Source organism: Scylla paramamosain, chromosome 5, assembly GCF_035594125.1.
Source record: "Scylla paramamosain isolate STU-SP2022 chromosome 5, ASM3559412v1, whole genome shotgun sequence".
In the NCBI taxonomy this organism is placed as follows: Eukaryota; Metazoa; Arthropoda; class Malacostraca; order Decapoda; family Portunidae; genus Scylla; species Scylla paramamosain.
The window spans coordinates 26,575,056-26,598,450 of NC_087155.1; the positions used below are offsets into that span (position 1 = coordinate 26,575,056).

The 23,395-nt window shown below is 48.0% G+C and overlaps 1 protein-coding gene across 4 annotated transcripts in view; it reads right to left on the reverse strand.

The window, feature by feature from the left end:
- The window catches only part of LOC135100745 (active breakpoint cluster region-related protein-like), a 190,987-nt gene that overhangs the window by 156,791 nt on the left and 10,801 nt on the right, over positions 1-23,395 (reverse strand). For 3 of the 4 annotated variants that reach the window (XM_064003980.1, XM_064003979.1, XM_064003978.1), the window contains exon 2: positions 1,970-2,118. In XM_064003980.1, the coding sequence (XP_063860050.1) occupies positions 1,970-2,118 (149 nt within the window). Of the gene's footprint in view, positions 1-1,969; positions 2,119-17,203; positions 17,794-18,715; positions 19,682-23,395 lie in introns of those variants that run through there. The other variant, XM_064003981.1, reaches the window with a different exon arrangement.

Here is a 23,395-nt window from a genome sequence, read left to right on the forward strand (position 1 = left end):
CTCTCCCCACTCACTCTCACACACGTCTAGACATGAGCGTATATGTATGTACGTGTGTGCGTGCGTACATAAATGATCAATAAGCAGCAAAGTCTTCGTGGAAATGCGTACACAACTTCTCTCTCTCTCTCTCTCTCTCTCTCTCTCTCTCTCTCTCTCTCTCTCTCTCTCTCTCTCTCTCTCTCTCTCTCTCTCTCTCTCATATGAAATCCATTTGTCCCTCAACATCATCTGCCTTTCTTCTTCCCTCCTCCTCCTCCTCCTCCTCCTCCTCCAATTTTACTGACTTCATCCGAGAGAGGGAGGGAGAAGGGATAACTGTGGGAGGAAGGGGAGGAGTGAAGGAGAGAGGAGATTGGGGGGAAGTAATGACAGGGTTCCGGTATTCAGGAAGAAGTAGAAATGGAGAAGAAAGGAAGGGAGAGAATGGAGAAAGAATGGGGGAAAAAGTGAGACGAAGGGAAAAATACCATGAACTGTAAGTGATAAAAAAAAAGGAAGAGGAGATGGTAAGAGAGGGGTGGTAATAATGCACAGGAGGAGGAGGAGGAGGAGCAAATGGACGATATAAAGGAGAAAACAAAAGGAAGATCAGGTAAATGAAAAAAATAAATAAACGAAACGAGGAAAACAGACAAACCGAAAAAAACAATGAAACAAATAAAAGCAAAACAAAAGTGAGGAGGAGGAAGAGGAGGAGGAGGAGGAGCAAATGGACGATATAAAGGAGAAAACAAAAGGAAGATCAGTTAAATGAGAACAAAAAATAAACGAAACGAGGAAAACAGAGACAAACCGAAAAAAAAAAACAATGAAACAAATAAAAGCAAAACAAAAGTAACTAAGCAACAGGAGACACGAGAACCACCACTACCACCACCACCACCACCACCACCACCGTCACGCTCCCTCCCAGCACCTCACAGCTGCCTCACGTCACCTCTACTGTTTACCTGTGACCGCCTTTAAATAACCGCTCTTCACCTGCCCTCCAACACACGTCACACGAAGAACATGTTTATCTAAGATGCAAACCTTTCCTCTTACCATCTCTCTCTCTCTCTCTCTCTCTCTCTCTCTCTCTCTCTCTCTCTCTCTCTCTCTCTCTCTCTCTCTCTCACGTGTCCTGGTATCAATTGCCTGACAGAAAAAAAAAAAAAACACGAAATTTCACACTCCTCTCTCCCTTTCCTTCTTTTCCTCCTCTTTCTTTCTTTATTTTTTTCTCAATCTAAACTCCACTTCCACGCAGATTTTCTCTCTCCTATCTCCTCTAATCCTCTCGCTCCACTCGCTGTTTGTTTACGAGTACACTTCAATTCCTAAACATATCTTCGTCTACTTTACTTCCTTCTTTCTCCTCTTTCTCCTCTTCCCTTTCCTTCCCCCACACCTGTTTACATTTGTACCTAATTTTCTATAGGGGTTCCGGACTTCCCTTACCTGAAGCTATGTCCAGCAACACCTGTTTAGCACTTCATTTTATCGCACACCTATTCGCGTTTCCCTTACTTAATTAAGCCAATGTTTATAAGTACCCCAGTACAGCTATTTACATTCGTACTGACTGAGATGTTGCACCTTTCTTATGTTTATCTTTCTCTCTTATTTTCTTCTTATTTCATTTTTCTTCTTTTAAAACACAAGAACAGATGAAAATAGGGCAAGCTACAAGAAATCGTCAGGCCTACACGTGGCAGTCCTTGCATAAAACATACCTACTTATTTCTACCTATCATCCCCACCCATGAATTTATCTAATCTTATCTCTTAAACCTCCCTAATGACTCAGCAGTAACAACTTGATTACTGAGTCTGTTCCATTCATCTACCACTATGAAACCCAAACCCAACCTTTTTTTTTTCTTCTTATTTTATCTTTCTTCACCTCTTCATCCGTTTCCAAGTACTGTTAGGTTACCATATATACTACATTTCATTTTCTACAGGTGTGCTCATCGTCCCTTACCTGAGTCAATGTCCAGCGGCTCCTCGCGGGTCTCCGGCTCATCCTCGTGGTCTGAGGAGAGAGAACGCAGCAGGGATGGGGCGCCTCCCTCCTCTTCGTCAGACTCCACGCTCTCGCATCTCGGCATGTGGCGCCCGCGAGCCTTCTTCCTGCAGGGTAAAGGGATGTGGGTGAGTGGAGGTCAGAGCCGCGTGGGAGAGTGGTGAAGTGTGCGTGGGGAGGAAGGGAAGGGGGGGAAGAGATGTGTTATGTGAGAGAGAGAGAGAGAGAGAGAGAGAGAGAGAGAGAGAGAGAGAGAGAGAGAGAGAGAGAGAGAGAGAGAGAGAGAGAGAGAGAGAGAGAGAGAGCTGTATTTACTTAGTTTTGGTATGCAGAGCTTCTCATCCGTTAAGCGAGGTTAAGCAACGTTGGGTCTGGTTGGTGCTTGGATGGGTGACCGCATGGAGACGTGTGTGTGTGTGTGTGTGTGTGTGTGTGTGTGTGTGTGTGTGTGTGTGTGTGTGTGTGTGTGTGTGTGTGTGTGTGGGTGTGTGTGTGTGTAGTATTTTTTTTCACTTCTTAATACATAAAACAAATGAGGAATTCAGTAATGGACAAAGAGTAACACATCAATAGTACTAATAGAAGCGACCATAATGATGACTGATGATGATGATGATGATAATAACACTTGCAGTAATACTAACAACAACAATAACAACAACATATCATCACCATCCCAAGGTAGCAATAGGCCCTTCAGGAGGTAACACAGTCCTTCCTGCAGTGTCTCCTTCAGCGAGGGATGGGGGGGAGGGGAGTGGAGGGAAGGGCTGCTGACTTATATTAATTAGCTCATCTTAATTAAGCCGCTTCCCTTGTCCTCAGGTTACGGGCGTGCCGGGAACTGTGACGGCATCCAGGCAGGTCCGGGGAGATTATTATTACCATTATTATTATTATTATTATTATTGATTAGGTATTATTATTATTATTATTATTATTATTATTATTATTATTATTATTATTACTGTTGTTGTTATTCTTATTGGTGTCGTTGCTCCTCTTATTCACTTTTCTTTCGGTGGTGTTTTAATTCTGCCTCATCTTGTATTGTTTTTCCCCCGTAAATAATAAACAATAAATAAATAAAACGATAAAAGAAATGTTGTCATCACTAGCGGGACCACACACACACACACACACACACACACACACACACACACACACACACACACACACACACACACACACACAGCCACTTCGCCGCCACCATACACCACCACCACCACCACCATCAAAACCACTTAGAAGATAACCCTTTTCCTGCACCACACACAATTCCCACCATCACCAGCACCACCTGCAAACCATTCCGCTTCTCTAACCCCATCACTACCACTACCACCACCACCACCACCTCCATCACATTCACCTTATTCAACAAACCATCCATGAACAACGGATCACAAGCTATCCATCAATAACATATAAAACATTTATCAAAGAAGAATTATTATAATACTCATAACTGCCACCATTGTTACTACTGCTACAATAACAACAACAACAACAACTACTACTACTACAACTACTACTACTACTACTACTGCCACCACCACCACCATGACATCAATATAAATAGCCAACACGTCCACGAACTACGACATAAACACGTATATGATGCAATTTGTCACACACACACACACACACACACACACACACACACACACACACACACACACACACACACCATCTGCTTCCCTATTATGGTGTATACTTCGCTCCCATTCTTCTCTCCTCCCTCATTCCTCCACTCCTATTTTCCTCTTTCTTTCTCTCCCTTTCCTCTATAGAAGTCAATGTATTAAGCTGTAGTTTTATCCAATACCTTCCTCTCCCTCCCTTTCTTCCTCCCTCCCTCCTTCCTTCCTTTCTTTTTCCCCAGTCTTCCAAATCCTCTTCCTGCTATTTTTTTTTTTTCCCCTCCTTCAAAACCACAGCCTCCTATCATGATAAGCTACTCCTCTTCCTCCTCCCGCTTCTCCTCCTCCTCCCGCCCATTCTCAAGTGGCCCTCGAGTCTTCCCGCACTTGAGTGGTGATCAAGGTTTCATACATTAAAGAGGCACTCAAGGTGAAGGTGAGGGGCACCAGGGAGAGTGAGAGTGAGGGAGAGTGTGGGAGAGTGTGGGAGAGCGCGCACACACACACACACACACACACACACACACACACACACACACACACACACACACACACACACACACACACACACACACAGGGGGATGGAGGCAGTAGAGGGACGAGTTTGCTTTAAAAAGGCGATCTATTTTTTACCCTTTTTTTTTTTCTTCGAATGGAAACTGATCAGGTAAGTCTGGGCGAGGATGCACAACACACACACACACACACACACACACACACACACACACACACACACACACACACAGGGATCAACTTTATTCAGTTTCCTCCCTGAACTTTATTACTACAAAGTGCAGGGAAGTGGGGGATAGGAGGAGGAGGAGGAGGAGGAGGAGGAGGAGGAATACAAAGGAATACAAAGGAAAGAACAGACAGCAACAGCCCTACTGGGCCTAACGAGGCTGTCTGTGTGTCTATTCTACCACTACCACTACAGATTCTAAGAGTTAGAGGATGGAGGACACTAGAGATCAAGGAAGGAAAAACAGGAGAGTATAGGGAGGAGGAAAGGCTAAGATGTGATAGGAAAGGATGAAAGAGAAATTATACTATTCACTACACTAACTAACTAAAAAAAAACATTTTATGTAGGCGCAAAGTACGTTATATGAGGGGTTGCTGCGAGGTGATTGTCCAACCTTTGTTTAAAAGTTTCTATTGTGTTACTATCGACAATATGTGCTGGGAGAGAGTTCCAGACATTTACAATTCTATTAAAGAAATAATACTTAGCCTCGTCTGATCTGAAACGCTTACCTATAATCTTGTAGCCATTATTTCGAGTGGTGTTGGAACTGTCAATGATGAGATAGTTGTTTACATTTACGTTATCAAAGCCCCGACACATCTTAAACAATTCAATTAAGTCACCTCGCATTCGCCGTTTCTCTAAACTGAACAAGTTGAGTTCCCTCAAGCGCTCCTCATAAGGCTTGTTCCGCAGTCGTGGGATCAACTTGGTAACTCTTCTTTGGACTCTCTCCAGCTTGTCTATATCTTTCCTGTAATGGGGTGACCAGAACTGGACGCAATACTCAAGTAGAGGTCGGACAAGTGTATTAAACAATGTGAGAATTACCCCTTCTGATTTGAATTCGAAAGTCCTACCAATAAACCCAACCAATTTATTTGCTGTTTTAACTACTTCCGAGCAGTGTTTACTTGACTTGAGGTCTGAGGTAATTATAACACCCAAGTCCTTTTCCTCCTTAACCTTAAGAAGCTCGGTACCGTTCATTAAGTAATCAGTGTGATCGTTGTTATTACCAATGTGCAACACTTTACATTTATCTACATTGAAGCTCATCTGCCACTTGTCTGACCAAGTGGCTAAGTGGTCAAGATCAGATTGTAATTTTCTTTTATCCTCAGACGTGACTACTTTATTCATTATTTTTGTATCATCAGCGAACTTAGATACTTTGCAGGTGAGACCCTCATCGATATCATTAACGTAAATAAGGAAAAGAACAGGGCCGAGCACTGATCCCTGTGGTACACCACTTAGAACTTCTCGCCAGTTTGAAAATTTACCATTTAAAACAACGCGCTGTTTTCTCTCAGACAGCCAGTCTTCAAGCCAATTGAGAAGTTTTCCATTTATACCATGTGACTTCAATTTAGCTAGTAGCCGCTTATGGGGAACTTTGTCAAAAGCTTTTTGAAAATCTAGATACACTATATCTACTGCCTTTGTTTCGTCGTACATGGTGAAAACATCATAAAAGAAATCAAGCAGATTAGTTAGACAAGAACGTCTGTTTCGGAAGCCATGCTGCGAGTCATTGATTAAATCATTTTCCTCTAGAAAGTTCACTAAATTATTGCGAATTACTGTTTCCATTAGTTTACATACTACAGATGTAAGGCTGATAGGTCTGTAGTTACTTGGAAGTGAATTATCGCCTTTCTTTTCTATAGGGGTAACGTTAGCTAACTTCCAATCCTCGGGAACCTTACCGCAGTTAAATGATTTGGTGAAAAGCAACGAAAGGGGCTTACAAATTTGGAATTTAGTTTCTTTCAAGACACGTGGTGCAATACCATCTGGGCCGGGGGCTTTGTCAGTTTTCATCTTATCAATTACTTTGATTATCTCGTTTTCATGAAAAACGCAGACACTTAAGGGGGTTATGTTGTGGAGCATAAGGAGTGGTTCGGGGATTGTATGAGTATTTTCCTCTGTAAAAATTGAAGCAAAATAATCATTCAGTGTGTCCGCGATCTGAGTTTCTCCGGTGACAAAATTACCGTTATCTAGTGTAATGTGATTAATGTGAGATGTAATGACTTTTTTATTTCGAACGTAACTGTAAAATTCTTTGGGATTGGATTTAGCAATGCTTGCAATATACATTTCTAGATTTTTCTTACTCTGTCTAATGAGCTTTTTTGATTCGCGTCGGAGTCTGTCGTATTCTAGTTTATCAGCCTCATTCTGAGAGGACAAATATTTACGGTAGGCACGATTTTTCTGCAGTAGTTGTGACTCAATCTTGTTTGTCCACCATTTAGGTTTATTTCTCTTGCATGGACGTCTTTTACGCATAGGGATACATGTCTTCACAGCATCTTCTAAAATGTACTTAAATTTCGCCCATGATTCCTCAATGTTACTTTCGCCAAGTTCAGCGTTCCAATCTGCGACAGAAAGAATTGACCTGAGTCTGTCGTAGTCTCCTTTTTTATATATGAAAACTTTTTCGTTGCTAACAATGTCCTTTGTGAGAGCACAGGGACACTCGATTTTGAGAGGGCAATAAATTACCGCCCCGTCATAGGAGAGAACCATCCGCCATGCGGGCAGGTGGGCGGAGCCTGTATCAATGCGCGCGGGCCGAGGTGAGCGGGGCACGACCTTGCTCGGCCTCACTCCCAGCCAGGTCACCCAGCGCCCAGGACGTGCCCTCCTCGACTCCTCCCGAACCAGCCTGCAGAAAGGACAGCGTGGTGCAGCGGTAAGCCGAAGCCCTGACCAACGAAGCTGGCTTTCATCGAAGCAGACTGGAGGAGTGAGTACACCAGTGGAACGCCTGGGGTGAGTTATTTGTGGTAAGGCCTGTTAACAAGATTTCATTTCCAGTCACCCAGCGACCACGTGGTCGTCGCTCCTTGCCCGGCATAAGTGATACAGTGCATAGTGCCGACTAATTACCTCCGTGACCCAGTAATTTAACGTCAGGCTGTGCTCTCACAACGCAAAAGGACCGCGCATTGGCCTCACTTCCGAAGGAATAGGTATTTCTTTGTGTGCGGCCCACGCGCCACTGAGTGTAGCCATAGCTAGCCAGGCCTTTGTTGTAATTACTGTGTAAATATAAGTCAAATATTTACGACTGTGCTTTCTTTTGAGTGTCCCACCCTAGTCTACCTGGAGACTCAACCAGGAGTCGCATGTGATCGGCAGGGGTAACGTAAAGGAAACACCGATCCATGACAATTGGCGCCCGAACAGGGACCTCATACTAAGCGCAGTCACGGTAGAGTAATTCTTTGGTGCCGAGTACCTTGCTGATATCTTTTGCTGCAGACAATGGCGTCCGAGGGTCACAGTGAATCTTTCGATCCCTTTGCGAGATTTAGGCCTGAAATCGCGGCGCTGAACATAACAGCAGCGACGAAGGTTAGTGAGTATATACAGAAGCGGCTAGCTGAGGAGAGAGAGGACCGCTTACGTGCCGAGGAACGTGAGAGAGAGGACCGCCAGCGGGAGGAGGAAAGGCAGGAACGTGTGAGGCAGGAAATGATTCGTGGCGAGGAACGGGAACACGAGAAGGCGATGGCTGAAATGGAGCTTCGCCGTGTGGAGGCAGAAGAGACTCGATCTCGAAGTTCTGAGGGAAACACTCTTCGTGCCTTACATAGGGTGAAACTAAATGCTTACCGTGAAGGGGAAGACATTGATGCTTTCATTTCCCGTTTCGAGAGGCTGGCCAAGTTGTATCAGATGGAGTCTGAAGAGAAGGCCATCGAATTTTACAGCCTGTTTACAGGCAAAGCCTTGTCCATCGTACATGGGCTAGGGCCTGAAGATAACTCGTACGAGCACATGAAATGCGCTCTTTTGAAGGCGTTTGGCAGAACGGCGGAGGCAGCCAAGCAGGCATTTCGCAGTGCCGCTATCAGTGATAACGAAACCGCCGTTCAGGCTCACGCCAGAATTTCTCGTCTCTTTGACGAGCGAGTGCAAAAGGAAGGGATTTACCTCACGTATGAAGCGCTACGGGAGTTAGTCATACGCGATAGGTTTGAGGAAATGTGCCCGCCTGAGTTTGTGGCCACCACTAAGGCCACGGGGAACGTACAGGCAAACAAAATGGCGGAAAACCTGGACCTCCATTTTTCCGCACATGGGCGTAAAAATGTTCCCCGAGTTCGTTCTGCGGGGAGCGGCAACAAGGCGCAACCCAACGATCCGGAGCCAGTAAGGAAGGAGCAGACACCGTCTCCCTTCCGGCAGAATAAGCCACAAGGACACCCCAGGGAGGGTAGTAAGTTTCAACCACCACGTGGGTGGAATACTGGCTCATGGCGTCCCACACCACCTATGAGAGCTGCCTCACACACAGGCAAATATGCTGCCGCGCTACTCGATGCGCCGGACGATATTGTACCAGCGGCAGACACTACCCCAATTACAGCTGTCCAGAACCACCCATTTTGACTAGCGGCCACCTCTTCAGTACTTGGAGGTTCACCGCGGGGATTGATAGTGAAAAACGGTAGAGTAGGGGGCAGGTTGGTAAGGGTAATGAGGGACAATGGTTCTACCGGCTGTGTAGTGAAAGAAGCCCTGGTTACCCCTGCTCAGTTCACAGGAGAACACGTGAGAGTCGTCATGATTAACGGCTCTATGGCTACTTACCCGATAGCTGTAGTCGACGTCGAGACGCCATTCCTCACTGGCAGAATCCAGGCCGCTGTGATGAAACAGCCTATCTATGAATTGATAATCGGTAACGTTGAAGGTGTGAGGGACGTTCGGAACACGGACGCCGCGACCCAAACCGAAGATCAAGTAGGTGCCGCCCTGACGCGAGCCCAGGCACGAGAGACACGGCCCGTGGTCCCTCTCAAGCTCACATCACCTGACGAGCTGCTCAATAGCGCTAACGTCACTGCCGCACAAAAGACCGATCCCTCCCTTGCAAACATTCGGAAGCAAGCCGCTGAAGGGGTATCGAGGGTAAATAAATACGGAACGACTCGCTTCTGCCAACACAGAGGAAAGTTGTATAGAGAAGTCATCTCCGACCTCGGTGAGACTCGGTCGCAATTCGTGGTGCCTGCACAGTACCGCCACGCGGTGATGGAGATGGGGCACAGCGCGGCCTTGGGTGGTCACATGGGGCGACAGAAAACACAAGACCGCATTAGTCACACATTTTTCTGGCCTGGCGTGATGGCCGATATCGCGAGATTCGTGAGATCCTGTGACGTGTGTCAAAAAACTGTAGACAAGGGCCGTGTGAAACCTGCGCCGCTAAGACCCATGCCCCTTATATCCGAACCATTTGAGAGGGTAGCCGTAGATATTGTTGGGCCGATCACGCCACGCGCGACTGACGGATCAAAATATCTACTCACGTGTGTGGACTTCAGCACCCGTTGGCCTGAAGCAGTACCTCTGAAAAATATAGAGGCCACCACAGTGGCTGAAGCGCTGGTAGGGATATTCTGCCGTGTGGGCATTCCCAAGGAGGTGCTGAGTGACCGAGGCACTCAGTTTACGTCTGCCATGATGGACGAGACGTTTAGGATTCTTTCTGTGAAGGGCCTTAACACGACACCCTGGCATCCCATGGGTAACGGTCTGTGTGAGAGGTTCAACGGCACACTGAAAAAAATGCTCAAGCGGCTGGCCGCCGAGCAACCCAAGGAATGGCCGAGATTTGTGGCTCCTCTCCTGTTCGCATACAGGGAAGCACCGCAGAGTACTCTGAAGTTCTCGCCTTTCGAGCTACTCTATGGAAGAGCAGTGCGCGGTCCACTCCAAGTGCTGAGAGAGCTATGGGACGAGGACGTGCCAAGTCCGGAGGTACGTACGACATACGAGTATGTTATAAACCTGGCTGGCAGACTTAGGGAAACCTGTCGTATGGCCAAGGAAGAACTCCTGAAGGCCCAGGAGGTACAAAAGGCCCATTATGATCGCAATGCGCGACTACGCACACTGCAGCCTGGCCAGGAGTGCTTAGTACTCCTACCCACTGCTCATAATAAGTTGCTGGCGCAGTGGAAGGGGCCTTATGAGGTCCTAGAGCGCGTCTCCGACTTAAATTATGTAGTATTGATTGATGGGAAACGGAAACGTCTTCACATTAACATGCTTAAGGAGTATCATGCGCCTACCATCTCTGGTAGCGCTGGCGCTCAGGAACCAGCATATGCTGAGGATAGGGCCACATGTTTGAAAGCCGTGCGTGATATTTTTTCCCTCTCAACAGCTGCGAAGGAGGAAGGTGAGATCAAATGTAGTGCAGCTGTGATTCACGATGCAGAGGACGTAGGAGATGGTCCTCTCACTGTACAAAAGCGTCAGACGGAGACCGTAGATGACGTCACATTATCTGAAAGGCTAACACCTGAGGAAGTATCGATAATAAAGGATCTTCTAGGTGAATACGCGGAGGTCTTTTCTGACAAGCCTCGCGTGGCCCGGGTGTCGCCACACAAGATCACCCTAACGAACCGAAAGCCAGTGAAGGTGAAACCCTATCAGGTCCCTCTGCAGCTTAGGGACGCTGTGGCTGAGGAAATACAAGAAATGGAGGACTTAGGCATTATCGAGAGATCCGATTCTCCGTACTGTAGTCCTATGGTCGTCGTACGCAAGAAAGGCGGTAGTGTTAGGATCTGCGGTGACTTCCGAAGGATTAACGCAGTAACACAAATAGACGCAGAGCCCATGTTCGACCAACAGGAGATATTTAGCCGGCTGTCACACTCGAGGGTGTTTAGCAAACTGGACCTCACGAAAGGATTCTTTCAGATCCCGCTTGACCCCGAGTCAAGGAAAATAACGGCTTTTGCCACCCCCAGCGGCCTCTATCAATATCGGGTCCTTCCTTTCGGCCTTGCCAATTCTCCCGCGGTCTTCAACCGCCGAATAAGACAGGTACTAGGTGACCTGAATGGGGTCGAGGTTTTCGTAGATGACGTACTGATTCATTCTACGGATTTGGAGGACCACGTAAGACTGTTACGTATGGTCCTTGATAAACTCAGAGACGCCAACATGACGGTTAAGCCGAGCAAGTGTGAGTTGGCCAAGGCAGATGTCGAATTCCTAGGCCACAAGGTGAGTCAAGGACAGTGCCTCTGCTTGGAGGACAAGGTTCAGAAAATAAAGGAAGCTCCTGTTCCCCACACCAAAAGACAGGTCCGATCGTTCCTAGGGTTAGCAGGGTATTACCGCAGGTTTGTCCCCAACTTTGCCGCGGTGGCGCTGCCGCTCTATGAGCTTGTTAAGAAAAGAGCACCAAATAAGGTTGAGTGGGGTCCCCACGAGGACAGATCATTCAAGGCACTGAAGTCCTTGCTGTGCAAGGACCCTATCCTCCAGTTGCCTGACCCTACAAAGCCCTTTGTGCTTAGGACCGATGCTTCCTGTGAAGGTTTGGGTGCTGTGTTACTGCAGGAGAAGGACGGCGACATCTTCCCCGTGGCCTATCACAGCAGGAAGCTCAAACCGGCAGAGAAGAACTACAGCACGGTAGAACGTGAACTACTCGCCGTAGTAGATGGGATAAAGAAATTCTACTTCTACTTATACGGGGATGAGTTTGTATTGCAGACAGACCACATGCCCCTGGAGTCACTGCGTACCTCTAAGAATGCAAACTCCCGAATAATGAGATGGGCTCTGTATTTGCAACAATTTCAGATGCGAGTTCAGTACATCCGTGGCCGAGACAATGTCGGGGCCGACGTGCTGTCTCGCCTTTTAGAAGGGACTAGCGCATCGTCTGAGACGAGCGAGTAGTACCTCTTCACCTCAGTAAAGAGATGATCTTGCCATGCGTCTGGTTAGGTAACTAAGTTATATTCTAGATCGGTCTGAAGGAGTGTGCCTATGTTTACATGTCATGCATAATGCCTACCCATTCCAGCACCAGGTGTCCCTACTTTGTGGGGTACCTGCACATAATCACCCCAGTTTCGCCCCTAGCAGCAGCATCCTTAGGGAGGACGCCTTGGGTGCCTGGAGAGGAAGAGTGTGGACCAGGTTATGTGGTGGCCCAGCGAGACGAGTAACCACCCACACTACTACACCCCAAACTACAGGATGAGTTGTCACTTGTGTTCTGTGTTTGAATATGGGATGTATATGGTACTATGAAGACACTAAACTTTCTCTTTGTTGGCAGAGGGGCTCTGAGGGCAATCCTGACCTGAAGGCCGTTCAGAACACGCTCGTGTCTCCCAGAGAGGGGTGACACCACGCTGCGTCTTCCCCAAGATGAATCCGAAGACACCGCTCCGTGTTCGTGTAGCGTCTGCGTATCTCTTACACATATATTACGTACGCTCGAACACCTACACTCCGTTATGTTATACACAGACATACATAACAATGGGAGGGCGGTTTAAGTCTGACGATATTTCGTCTTGCAAAAGGAACGGGAAGGTTCAGCTGGTTCAGGAGTTTTCCCCCTAAGCGAGATTCTTAACGTAAATACGGGGTTTTACCCTCATGAGCCACCTGAGCTTCCACCCGAAGACCCCTTTTAGTCTACACACACAACCGTTAGTAGCTAGTAAGGCTTAGAATTTTTTTTCCGAAAAAAAAAAATCCTCGTTTGTATGGGGTAATGTGAGAGCACAGGGACACTCGATTTTGAGAGGGCAATAAATTACCGCCCCGTCATAGGAGAGAACCATCCGCCATGCGGGCAGGTGGGCGGAGCCTGTATCAATGCGCGCGGGCCGAGGTGAGCGGGGCACGACCTTGCTCGGCCTCACTCCCAGCCAGGTCACCCAGCGCCCAGGACGTGCCCTCCTCGACTCCTCCCGAACCAGCCTGCAGAAAGGACAGCGTGGTGCAGCGGTAAGCCGAAGCCCTGACCAACGAAGCTGGCTTTCATCGAAGCAGACTGGAGGAGTGAGTACACCAGTGGAACGCCTGGGGTGAGTTATTTGTGGTAAGGCCTGTTAACAAGATTTCATTTCCAGTCACCCAGCGACCACGTGGTCGTCGCTCCTTGCCCGGCATAAGTGATACAGTGCATAGTGCCGACTAATTACCTCCGTGACCCAGTAATTTAACGTCAGGCTGTGCTCTCACAACGCAAAAGGACCGCGCATTGGCCTCACTTCCGAAGGAATAGGTATTTCTTTGTGTGCGGCCCACGCGCCACTGAGTGTAGCCATAGCTAGCCAGGCCTTTGTTGTAATTACTGTGTAAATATAAGTCAAATATTTACGACTGTGCTTTCTTTTGAGTGTCCCACCCTAGTCTACCTGGAGACTCAACCAGGAGTCGCATGTGATCGGCAGGGGTAACGTAAAGGAAACACCGATCCATGACATCCTTATATGCTTGAAGGTTGATGTTAAAGGAGACAATCTTGTGATCACTTGTACTAAATTCAGGACCAATATTAACGTTAGATATGAAGTCATCGTTTGTTGAAAGAACAAGATCTAATATGTTGTCACCTCGTGTGGGTCCTTGAACGTGTTGCTTTAGGGAACATTCTAATAAATTATTATACAAGTCGTGACCAGAGTGAGAGTTAAGTGGATTTCCCCATGAGTTAACAGGTAGATTGAAGTCTCCACAGATGACTGTATCAAAAGTGTTACTTATTTCAGTGATTTGATCTTGTAAATTCTTATCGGAGGAAACATTGTGAACCGGAGGCCTATAAATAAGACCTATAGCAGTTTTCTTAGAACGTACTCTTAAATGCAAGAAGACTGAATCTATATTGTTAATCTTTTCGGTTTTTAGTATGGTTGGCTGAAGACTGGCTTTTACATACAGCAATACACCGCCACCTATCCTGTCTTTTCTTTCACTGCTGAACATTTCATAACCTGGCAAGTTGTATTCCGCAAGAAAGTCTCTGTTTGCAGAGTTCAGCCAAGATTCAGTAATACCAATAATGTGGTAGTTTTCTACAGCTGCCAGGGTTTCTAAATCTGAAAATTTATTTCTAAGGCTGCGAGCGTTGATTAGGCAAGCTTTTATAGTGTTGCACATGGAGGTTGGGTTGCGCGAGGAGGCTACTAAGAGCCTGGGGCTACACGATCTTGCTGGTCGTTTTTTGGTCTGAAAATAGAAACTTTGTAACTAAGGAGTCTACCAAGTCGTGCTGCTCCAATTCCATTTAGGTGTAAACCATCCGGCTGAAATAGAGAAGGTTTATTATAAAAGTTGTCCCATAGATTAACAAAGTCTACACCTTCCTCTGTGCAAAGAGAACGGAGACGGCTGTTAGTGCTGAAGGCTCTGTTGTAGAAGACAGCCGGTGCCCTGATGCGGGGGAGGATACCTGAAACAATAATGTTATTGGATTTAGTTTTGAAGCGCTGTATCATCTTCTTGAACTTTTCCATGAGCTCTTCAGACCTAGTGTTTTCAACATCATTTGTACCTGCGTGAATAATAAAGAGGGTGTTATTGTTAGATCCGCAGGCTGCCTCGTCACATGCTGCCGTGATGTCGTCTAAGCGTCCACCAGGCATGCACAGACGCTTACGTGTCCTACGAGCCCTGCCACAGAACTCAGAGAGCTGACCTCTGACTATTGAGTCTCCGACCAGTCTCGTCTCTTGTGCATCTTCCTCCTCTTCAGCTAGGATCTGGTACCTGTTGTGTGTTGAGATGGGCAAAAAGTTTTTAACATTAGTGGTGGTGGCACGATTTTTGACTAATATGAATGGTGACTCTGCAAGCTCAGCATGTGGGCGGGCAGGAGCCCCTAGAGTGGAGGAGGCAGGTCTGTCAGGGATGGCAGGAACAACATCTGTGGAGGTGCAACCTGTATTAGAGACAACGAACTCTTTTAGTGCTTCTAGCTGTTGCACGACGTCCTCATACTGCTTGCACTTCTCCTCGTATTTCTCGTTGAGTCTCTCTACCTTGCTATTGAGGTGACACAACCTGCAGGCAGAAGAATTTCTAAAATACTGAGGGGCAAACCTGCCACGACAGGCTTCGCATTGTCTGAGAAGAGAAGGCATGACTGATTAATCAGAGCACTTTCGAAATTTCAGATAAGATGTGACCATAAATTGAGCAAATGAAAAGTTTATGCATGGAAATCAGATACTGCTGTGTTGGATGCCTCCAACACTGGGAGTTAGCTCCCACAGGGTCTTGAAAATACCATAAAGACCAATCGCTTGCCTAGAGTCTCGGACACGAGTGAGACTTTCACAACCCGGCGCTTGCAGCTATTGTCCTCACAGTTCTGTCCCATAGAGTGGGGCCGGCGTAGTCACTCTAGGCAAAGTGGGCAAGATGGGGGAACGGAACCAGCACCCAACCCCACCTTCAGCCACGTCTGACACACCTCTGCGACCCTTGCGAGGCCTGGCCGGTGGCACCTGTCGCCAGGTGTTCTCCACCGACTCTAGAGACTATCAGACGCACTTCCAGAGAGACCAAGAAACTGAAATATTCCTTGTATAGTATGAGAGAAGGATGGAAAAATAATGAGAACCAGTCATTATGAAGGATAGAGATGAAAGGACCGCCATTAGCAAGGGAGAGGCGGGTGACTCACATCAACAACTGGTTCCCAGGGAGGCTAAATTAGTGTAGAGACCGCCACACTTCTCTAAACCGCAGCCCCCAGCTAACTAAAGCTAAGGCATGGTCCAGCTAACTAGGACCTTGGAACTCCAGCCATTGTCCCGTCAAGGGATCATCTGCCTGCAGTCCAATCCACCACTGCTGCTGCCCAGTGGCTTCACCGTAACCCTGGCCCGGGGGACTTACCAGGTTAACACCTTGTCCAAGGGTGGCCTGAGACTATGCACGGCAGGGTGGTCAATTTCCCTGAGGTGAGCTATGATCACCCGCATACCGGAGGAGGAGGAGGAGGAGGAGGAGGAGGAGGAGGAGGAGGAGGAGGAACGGAAAAGGAAGGGTAACGGGATAGAGGACGATGGTGAAAGGGAACGGGGAATCACAGCTGTTGGATAAGAGGAGGAGGAGGAGGAGGAGGAGGAGGAGGAGGAGGAGGAGGAGGAGGAGGAGGAGGAGGAGGAGGAGGAGGAACAGATGGATGAAAAATGAGTAAAAAACACAAGAACATTAACAGATAACAAAAGGATGGAAAAGAGGGAAACAAGGAAAGGTGACGGGAAGAAGGGGTGTGCACCTGTCATTAAGAAGCGGGAGGGCACACAGGTGAAGACAGGTGGTCAGGTGTACTATAGTGCCCCCAGGACGCAGCTGTCACCTCTCTGTCAGCAGTCAGTCGGGGGGGAAAAGTTTACGAGTAGGTGAGAGGAGAGGAGAGGAGAGAGGAAGTGAGAGTACACCCCTTCCTTGTCCGTTTTTTTTTTTCTTTTTTTTTTTTCTTTCTCATGTTTGTGTGTTTGTTTTTGCATCAGTCTGTTGGGGTCTTGGTCGAGGGGGTGGCACAGGACACTTGAGTTAAATTTCTCTCTCTCTCTCTCTCTCTCTCTCTCTCTCTCTCTCTCTCTCTCTCTCTCTCTCTCTCTCTCTCTCTCTCTCTGTTTCTTTGTTAAAGGATCTGATTACCTCTGTTATGACTTAAGCTGGTAAACTGGTTCTGAAAGTTGCTAATGATGATGATGACGAAGATGACGACAATGCCCATTTTCATAACAGCAATTATACTTGTCCCTGAGTAAATGGCAGTGACTGAAGATTATCACTAAACACTTGTGGAATAACGATGACTCGTGAGTACGTATATAAAAACAAAAAATTCTTTTTAAATACCATCAAGAAATAAAACGAAGCAAAATCAAATGCAAATTACATGTAAGGATATGCTCCCTCACTCCTAACTTTTTCCCTCTCCCACTCCAAGAAACCCTCAACTGCCACTCCTTCACGAGCTACCTCTGGTCAAGGGCGGAGACAGTGCCGTAGGAGTCCACCGTCACAGGCCTGGCCCTGGGGGAGACACGGCGGCGGGCGTATCCCCTGATTGCGTCCTGTCTCCCCATGCGGCCGAAATAGTTAGGGAGCTCCGCAGGGCAGATGTCCCCCTCCTCGTCCACCTCCTCCAAGGACGTGGCGGTGTGCTCGTGCTCCTCAGGGGCCTCGCGGCTAGAGAAGAGCGCCAGCAGGTCGTCGGTGCTGCCGCAAGCCGCCAGCCGCAGTGACGGCGAGGCATCAAGGACGTCGTCATCTGTGTCCGGGTACGCGTCCGTGTCGCTCACCTCCTCCTCTTCCTCCTCCTCCTCCTCCTCCTCCTCATTGTTGCTCCCACGCTCCCCGGCGCTGAGAGGGCTTTCCGGGGCAGGCTTCCCATCCCATTCCCCGGCAGTAGCGGCGCCGCGAGCAGGCAAGTCTGCCTCGCCCAGGTCAGCGTCCTCTGCCACGAGCCCCACGAGCCTCACGCCCCTCACTCGCCGCCCATCCATGCCTCGTGTCCCACCAAAACAGTTCTCTCGGTGCACTACGGGAGCGTGACGCTGGTCCTTGTTCTGTAGTACTCTATCTTATGTTTACAACAACTAACTTATTCTCTCTCTCTCTCTCTCTCTCTCTCTCTCTCTCTCTCTCTCTCTCTCTCTCTCTCTCTCTCTCTCTCTCTCTCTCTCTCTCTCGCTCTCTCTCTCTCTCTCTCATACACTTGAGATGGTGACGTTTCATGCCCCAATTACTAAACCACCACCACCACCACCACCCTTTCCTCCAAAGTACTCTACACACTAGACTTAAATGTTACGGAACCGGATGTATTATCCCTGAGATATACCGGTATGCCTAGAAACACGCAAACACCGAGAGGCGGCCGCTGCTGGCTGTATGCTAGTAGTACTATCGCCGTGGTGGTGGTGGTGGTGGTGGTTTTGTGGTGAGGGTATCATGAGGCTGGCCATTACGAAGGTGCAGGAGGGAGGCAGGGAGGGTGATCCGGGACACACTCAGAGGAACACAAGCCATCCTTGTCTCGAGTCCATGTGGGTTCCGCAAGCAGCTGAGTGAGCAGGACAACCCTTTCCCCTACGTCTCCCACAACCCTTCGCCACAGCCAGTACCTGCAAGCACTACCCAAACACCACCAAGCAAGCCTAACGCGTCTCCGCCCCTCTGCCCACGCTCCTGCCACAAGGCCACACAGCCACACGTGCCCCCAGCAGACACTCTAGAATAGGTACCACCACTGTACCACAACCACAACACGTCCCCTCTCGACTCACACACCATAAAGCACAGTCACGGGTCCTGGCGTGCACGCATTCGCGACACAGAACTCGGAAGCCCACGAAACATCTCCACACGGACACAGACGCGCCCACACCCCAACACTGACAACGCAGAAAGTGTTACTCGCAGCAAAGTCAGTATTGCACAGGTAAGCACTCACACCTATGACAGCACAGCGCACCCAGTAACACACACCTGGCGCAACACCCTCCACCACGCGGCCACAACACCACTACCCAACGCGACACAGACCCCGGGGCAGAGGTGCACCACACCTGCCCGAGTCCAGGTTACTGGGGCGTCCCGGCGCATCACCGAGTCACGCCTCATTGCCCACACAGGCGTTCCGGCGGCGCCTTATACATCCCAGGCAGGCGGGGCACGACCACTGCCCTGCTGCACCACAACACTTGGCGGGCCTATGGGCGTGGCAGAACACGACCACAAACAACCGGCTGCGCGAGGGATGAACCTAACCACCACCGCCACCACCACTGAATCAAGAAACATATAATTGTTTTCTCCTCTTTTTCTAACGTACTGTAACACTGAAGACACTTAGGAGGAGGTAGAACATTACATCTCACAGCCAGGCCTTCCGACACCTTTATCTGCCTGACTCACATCCTGTCCCTTAGCCACGGCCGCCACTACCGCACGCACGCAATGGATACCACGTCGCCTACTATGCTACACACCACCGGTTCGTCACACGCCCACGCCCACGCTCACCCACACACACACACACACACACACACACACACAAAGCCAACACCAGAACAGTCGTCGCGTGTCTTGGTCCACACTCACAGCACCTCACAACACAGCCACTGCCAGACTGAAGGCTTGGAAAACTGCTTATCTCAGGCGTGCTTAATGTTATCACCAACCTACCGTGCTCTTTCCTACGTGATCGGCGAGGAGATACAGTGCGCCACTCCACTCGTCACCGTTACCACTACCATCACAGCCACCCATCACTTAGGCTGTGTCACCAACGCTACTAGCATCGCCACCACCATCACCCATCATTCCTGCTCACTACCATTATTAATAACTAACAATCATCACCAGTCTGATAAGAATACAATAAACGTCTTTCTCTCTACGACTATCATCACCACCACCATCACTCCTGCTTATTATCTCTATTTTGTTCATTACTAACAATCATCACTAGTCCTAATAGCTGATATAATGACCCTCTCTCTCTCTCTCTCTCTCTCTCTCTCTCTCTCTCTCCTCTGCTCCTCTCTCTCTCTCTCTACAAGTCTCTCACTAGTTAAGTTATCCCTGAACCAGGTAAGGACGACTAATGAACGAAGCAGGTAAGGCAGGTGAGACAAGAGCTCCTTCCGGTACACACACACACACACACACACACACACGGCGCCCTTTACCAGTGAAGTGGTGAATGGCTGGCCGGCTCCATTCACCTTGTTTGTGGAGGTGTTCATTTTTCTTCCCTTCTACTCTTTTATCTCTCTATCTCCACTCTGTTTTCTCATGTGGGGTTTCCATCTTTGTTTTCTTTCCCTGAGACGTGAGGGAGAAGGGGGGAGGTGGGGTGAAAGGGAGTAACGGATAGGGGGGATGTGGTGTTGTGGGTTTAAAGAAAGGGTGAAAGTAATGGTGATATTTGAGGGGAAAGTATAGACATTATGGCTCTCTCTCTCTCTCTCTCTCTCTCTCTCTCTCTCTCTCTCTCTCTCTCTGTAGTCACCCCTTCATCACGCCTCTACCTATCGCCAATCTTGACAAGGCTTCTATCGCACCTAATCACTGACTCTAACATTACATTTTCACGATACCAAATGGAGTATAATCGTCTCTCTCTCTCTCTCTCTCTCTCTCTCTCTCTCTCTCTCTCTCTCTCTCTCTCTCTCATTCACTTCATCAATTACAGCTTCCGTTCCCTTGTTTGCCATCGAGAAAGGAAAAGTTTGAGGTGAAGTAAATAGTTCCTGCTCCTCAAAACACTTTAATCCCTGAATCTCCCAGAGAGAGAGAGAGAGAGAGAGAGAGAGAGAGAGGAGAGAGAGAGAGAGAGAGAGAGAGAGAGAGGAGAGAGAGAGAGAGAGAGAGACGAGCACACCATATCTTCTTGAGAGGAAACAATAGTCGATAAAAAATGATAGAAAGATAAACAAACACACACACACACACACACACACACACACACACACACATTAACCCTCCTTCACCCCCTACAATACCCACAACAGTACAAGAGCGTCCAACCCCTACACCGTCACACCCCCACCCCACCGCTCACTCATCAACCCACCCACCCATGAACCCACGGCGCCACCCACGGCCTCTAGACTCATTATCTTAAGTAATCACTAGAGGGGGCCATTGGCGGGGCATAACTCAAGAGTCTAATTACAATGGAGGCAAGAATTTGGGCTAGACAAGGTTAGGCCCGGCAGGTCAGTGTCACCAAGGCCACCCGCGCCCTCCACCTCCTCCACGACCTCCCTCAAGACCCGCGGCGCCCACCCACATCTCCTCCTCCTCCTCCTCCTCCTCTTCTCTTTCTACTTCTCCTCTTCCTCCACCTCCTCCTTCTGGTGATTATGTCCTCTTAGTGCTTTCACTGTGGCCATTGCAACATCACGCTATCTTTTCCTTGAGAGAAAGAGAGAGAGAGAGAGAGAGAGAGGAGAGAGAGAGAGAGAGAGAGAGAGAGAGAGAATGATCGTTTTTAGCTTCTAGGAAAAGATCAGATCACTTTGAGGATGGAGAGGAGATAAAAGGAAAACGAGAGAGAGAGAGAGAGAGAGAGAGAGAGAGAGAGAGAGAGAGAGAGAGAGAGAGAGAGAGAGAGAGAGAGAGGAGAGAGAGAGAGAGAGAGAGAGAGAGAGAGAGAGAGAGAGAGAATTTCACACCCACCGCACTAAGAGGAAAAGCATTGGGAGAAGACGACCAAAGAAGCAAGAGAACAAGGTAGAAAAGAGGACGCAGAAGGGGAGGAGAACAAGGAAGGTGTAAGTCAGGGAGAGAGGGAGGGAGGGAGGGAAGACTACTGGCCCCGAGGATGTCACGGTTAGCACGGTAGACAAGGCCGAGGGAGGGGTGTGGGGGGGAGGGGTGACTGACAAGGCGGGGCGGGGCGGAGCGAGGCGGGGTAGGATGACTGGCGTTGTTCCCGTCACCAGCAGACAGATACACGAGCAAAATCAACAAAACGCAGACAACCTTTCCATTTTTAACAAGCCATCACGTGTAACAAGGCTGAGTTCACATTTCTATCTCGATTTATTACAGGTAACTATTTATTCACTCGTACTATGAGTTTATGATGACATTTATGCTGGGTATCATTGCAAAGCCACGCTCGTCTCGCTGTAGCAAAGGAAGCCGTACTTATTTATCTTTGTTGTTGTTGTTGTTGTTGTTGTTGTTCCACGAAGTAACACCATCTTTATTATATTCGTCCTTAGAATTACTGTTATGATGAGTTTAGAGGATACGCTGTACATGGTAGTTATTGATGTAATGGGTTAACTTGGGTAAATAAAAGGGAGAATTATAGTAATGGCAAATAGGAATGATGTGTATATTTCAAGATAAATAAATAAAAAAAGTCTTTCTGATGTAATTACAATATCTTTTTTTTTTCTTATTTAACCAAGTCAACCATCATACCAATAACCATCATGTGCAGTATATCCTTTTAATTAAATCACCAAAATAATAATCCTCCGTAAGGACGAATATGTATAATCTCTCTCTCTCTCTCTCTCTCTCTCTCTCTCTCTCTCTCTCTCCCTCTCTCTCTCTCTCTCTCTCTCTCTCATATATATATATATATATATATATATATATATAATATATATATATATATATATATATATATATATTATATATATATATATATATATATATATATAACCTCTACACCCATAAAACTCTTATTACCAGATAAAAATTATACTTTCATCCGGCAAAGTGAGGCGAGCGCGAGTGTGTACATTCCCCTCCTCCTCCAGTCACTAAAGCAAACAGTGAGGCAACACCAGAACATCACCACCACGCCTTGAAATCCACTTCCTCGCGCTGTCCTTCACTTGTCGCTGCTACTCCGCATCACCATTACCGCCGCCGCCGCCACCACCCCTGGCTACCTGGGAGAGTGAAACAAGGCGCCTAATTGTGGGTGACACGCGCACTAATCACCGGAAAGTCACGTGCAGGTATACTTTTTCCTGCTGTTGTTTATACGCAGTTTAAAACAATGGCTGGCGGCACCAACACTACTACTACTACTACTACTATTACTACCACCACCACCCGACGACAAAAGGCGGGCGACGGAAACCACTACAGATAATAACAACTTCCTAAAATCTCTCTCTCTCTCTCTCTCTCTCTCTCTCTCTCTCTCTCTCTCTCTCTCTCTCTCTCCTCTCTCTCTCTCTCTCTCTCATGAACAAAACCCGCATGTCCTGGGAGACCATCGCGGCTAGGACCAGGACCAGCATCAAGTGGAGGTCAAGCAAACATGGAATACAAATGGCGTGGAGGCCAAGGAAGAGCAGGGGCGGGGCGAGGAAGGAAGAGGCTGGCTGGCTGGGACTGTACAGGTCGGTATTCTGACACTTCTGACGTACACCTACACTACTTTTCAAAAGACTCTAGTTGAAGTGACATCTTTTTTAAGTTTCTTTTTTTACGGTTCAGGTGACAAATTAAACAAGTTTTCTGGTCTATTAACAGGACGAACACTCTTGAAAACCTGGTTAATCATCTGTGGCCTTAGGAAATGGTCGTGTTGAGAAAGCGCAACTTTCCTGACTAAGGGGCCGCATTGCTACTGACGTCAGCCAGACCCCCAAATGGATGCCCTTGTCAGCCACACCCCAAAACGGA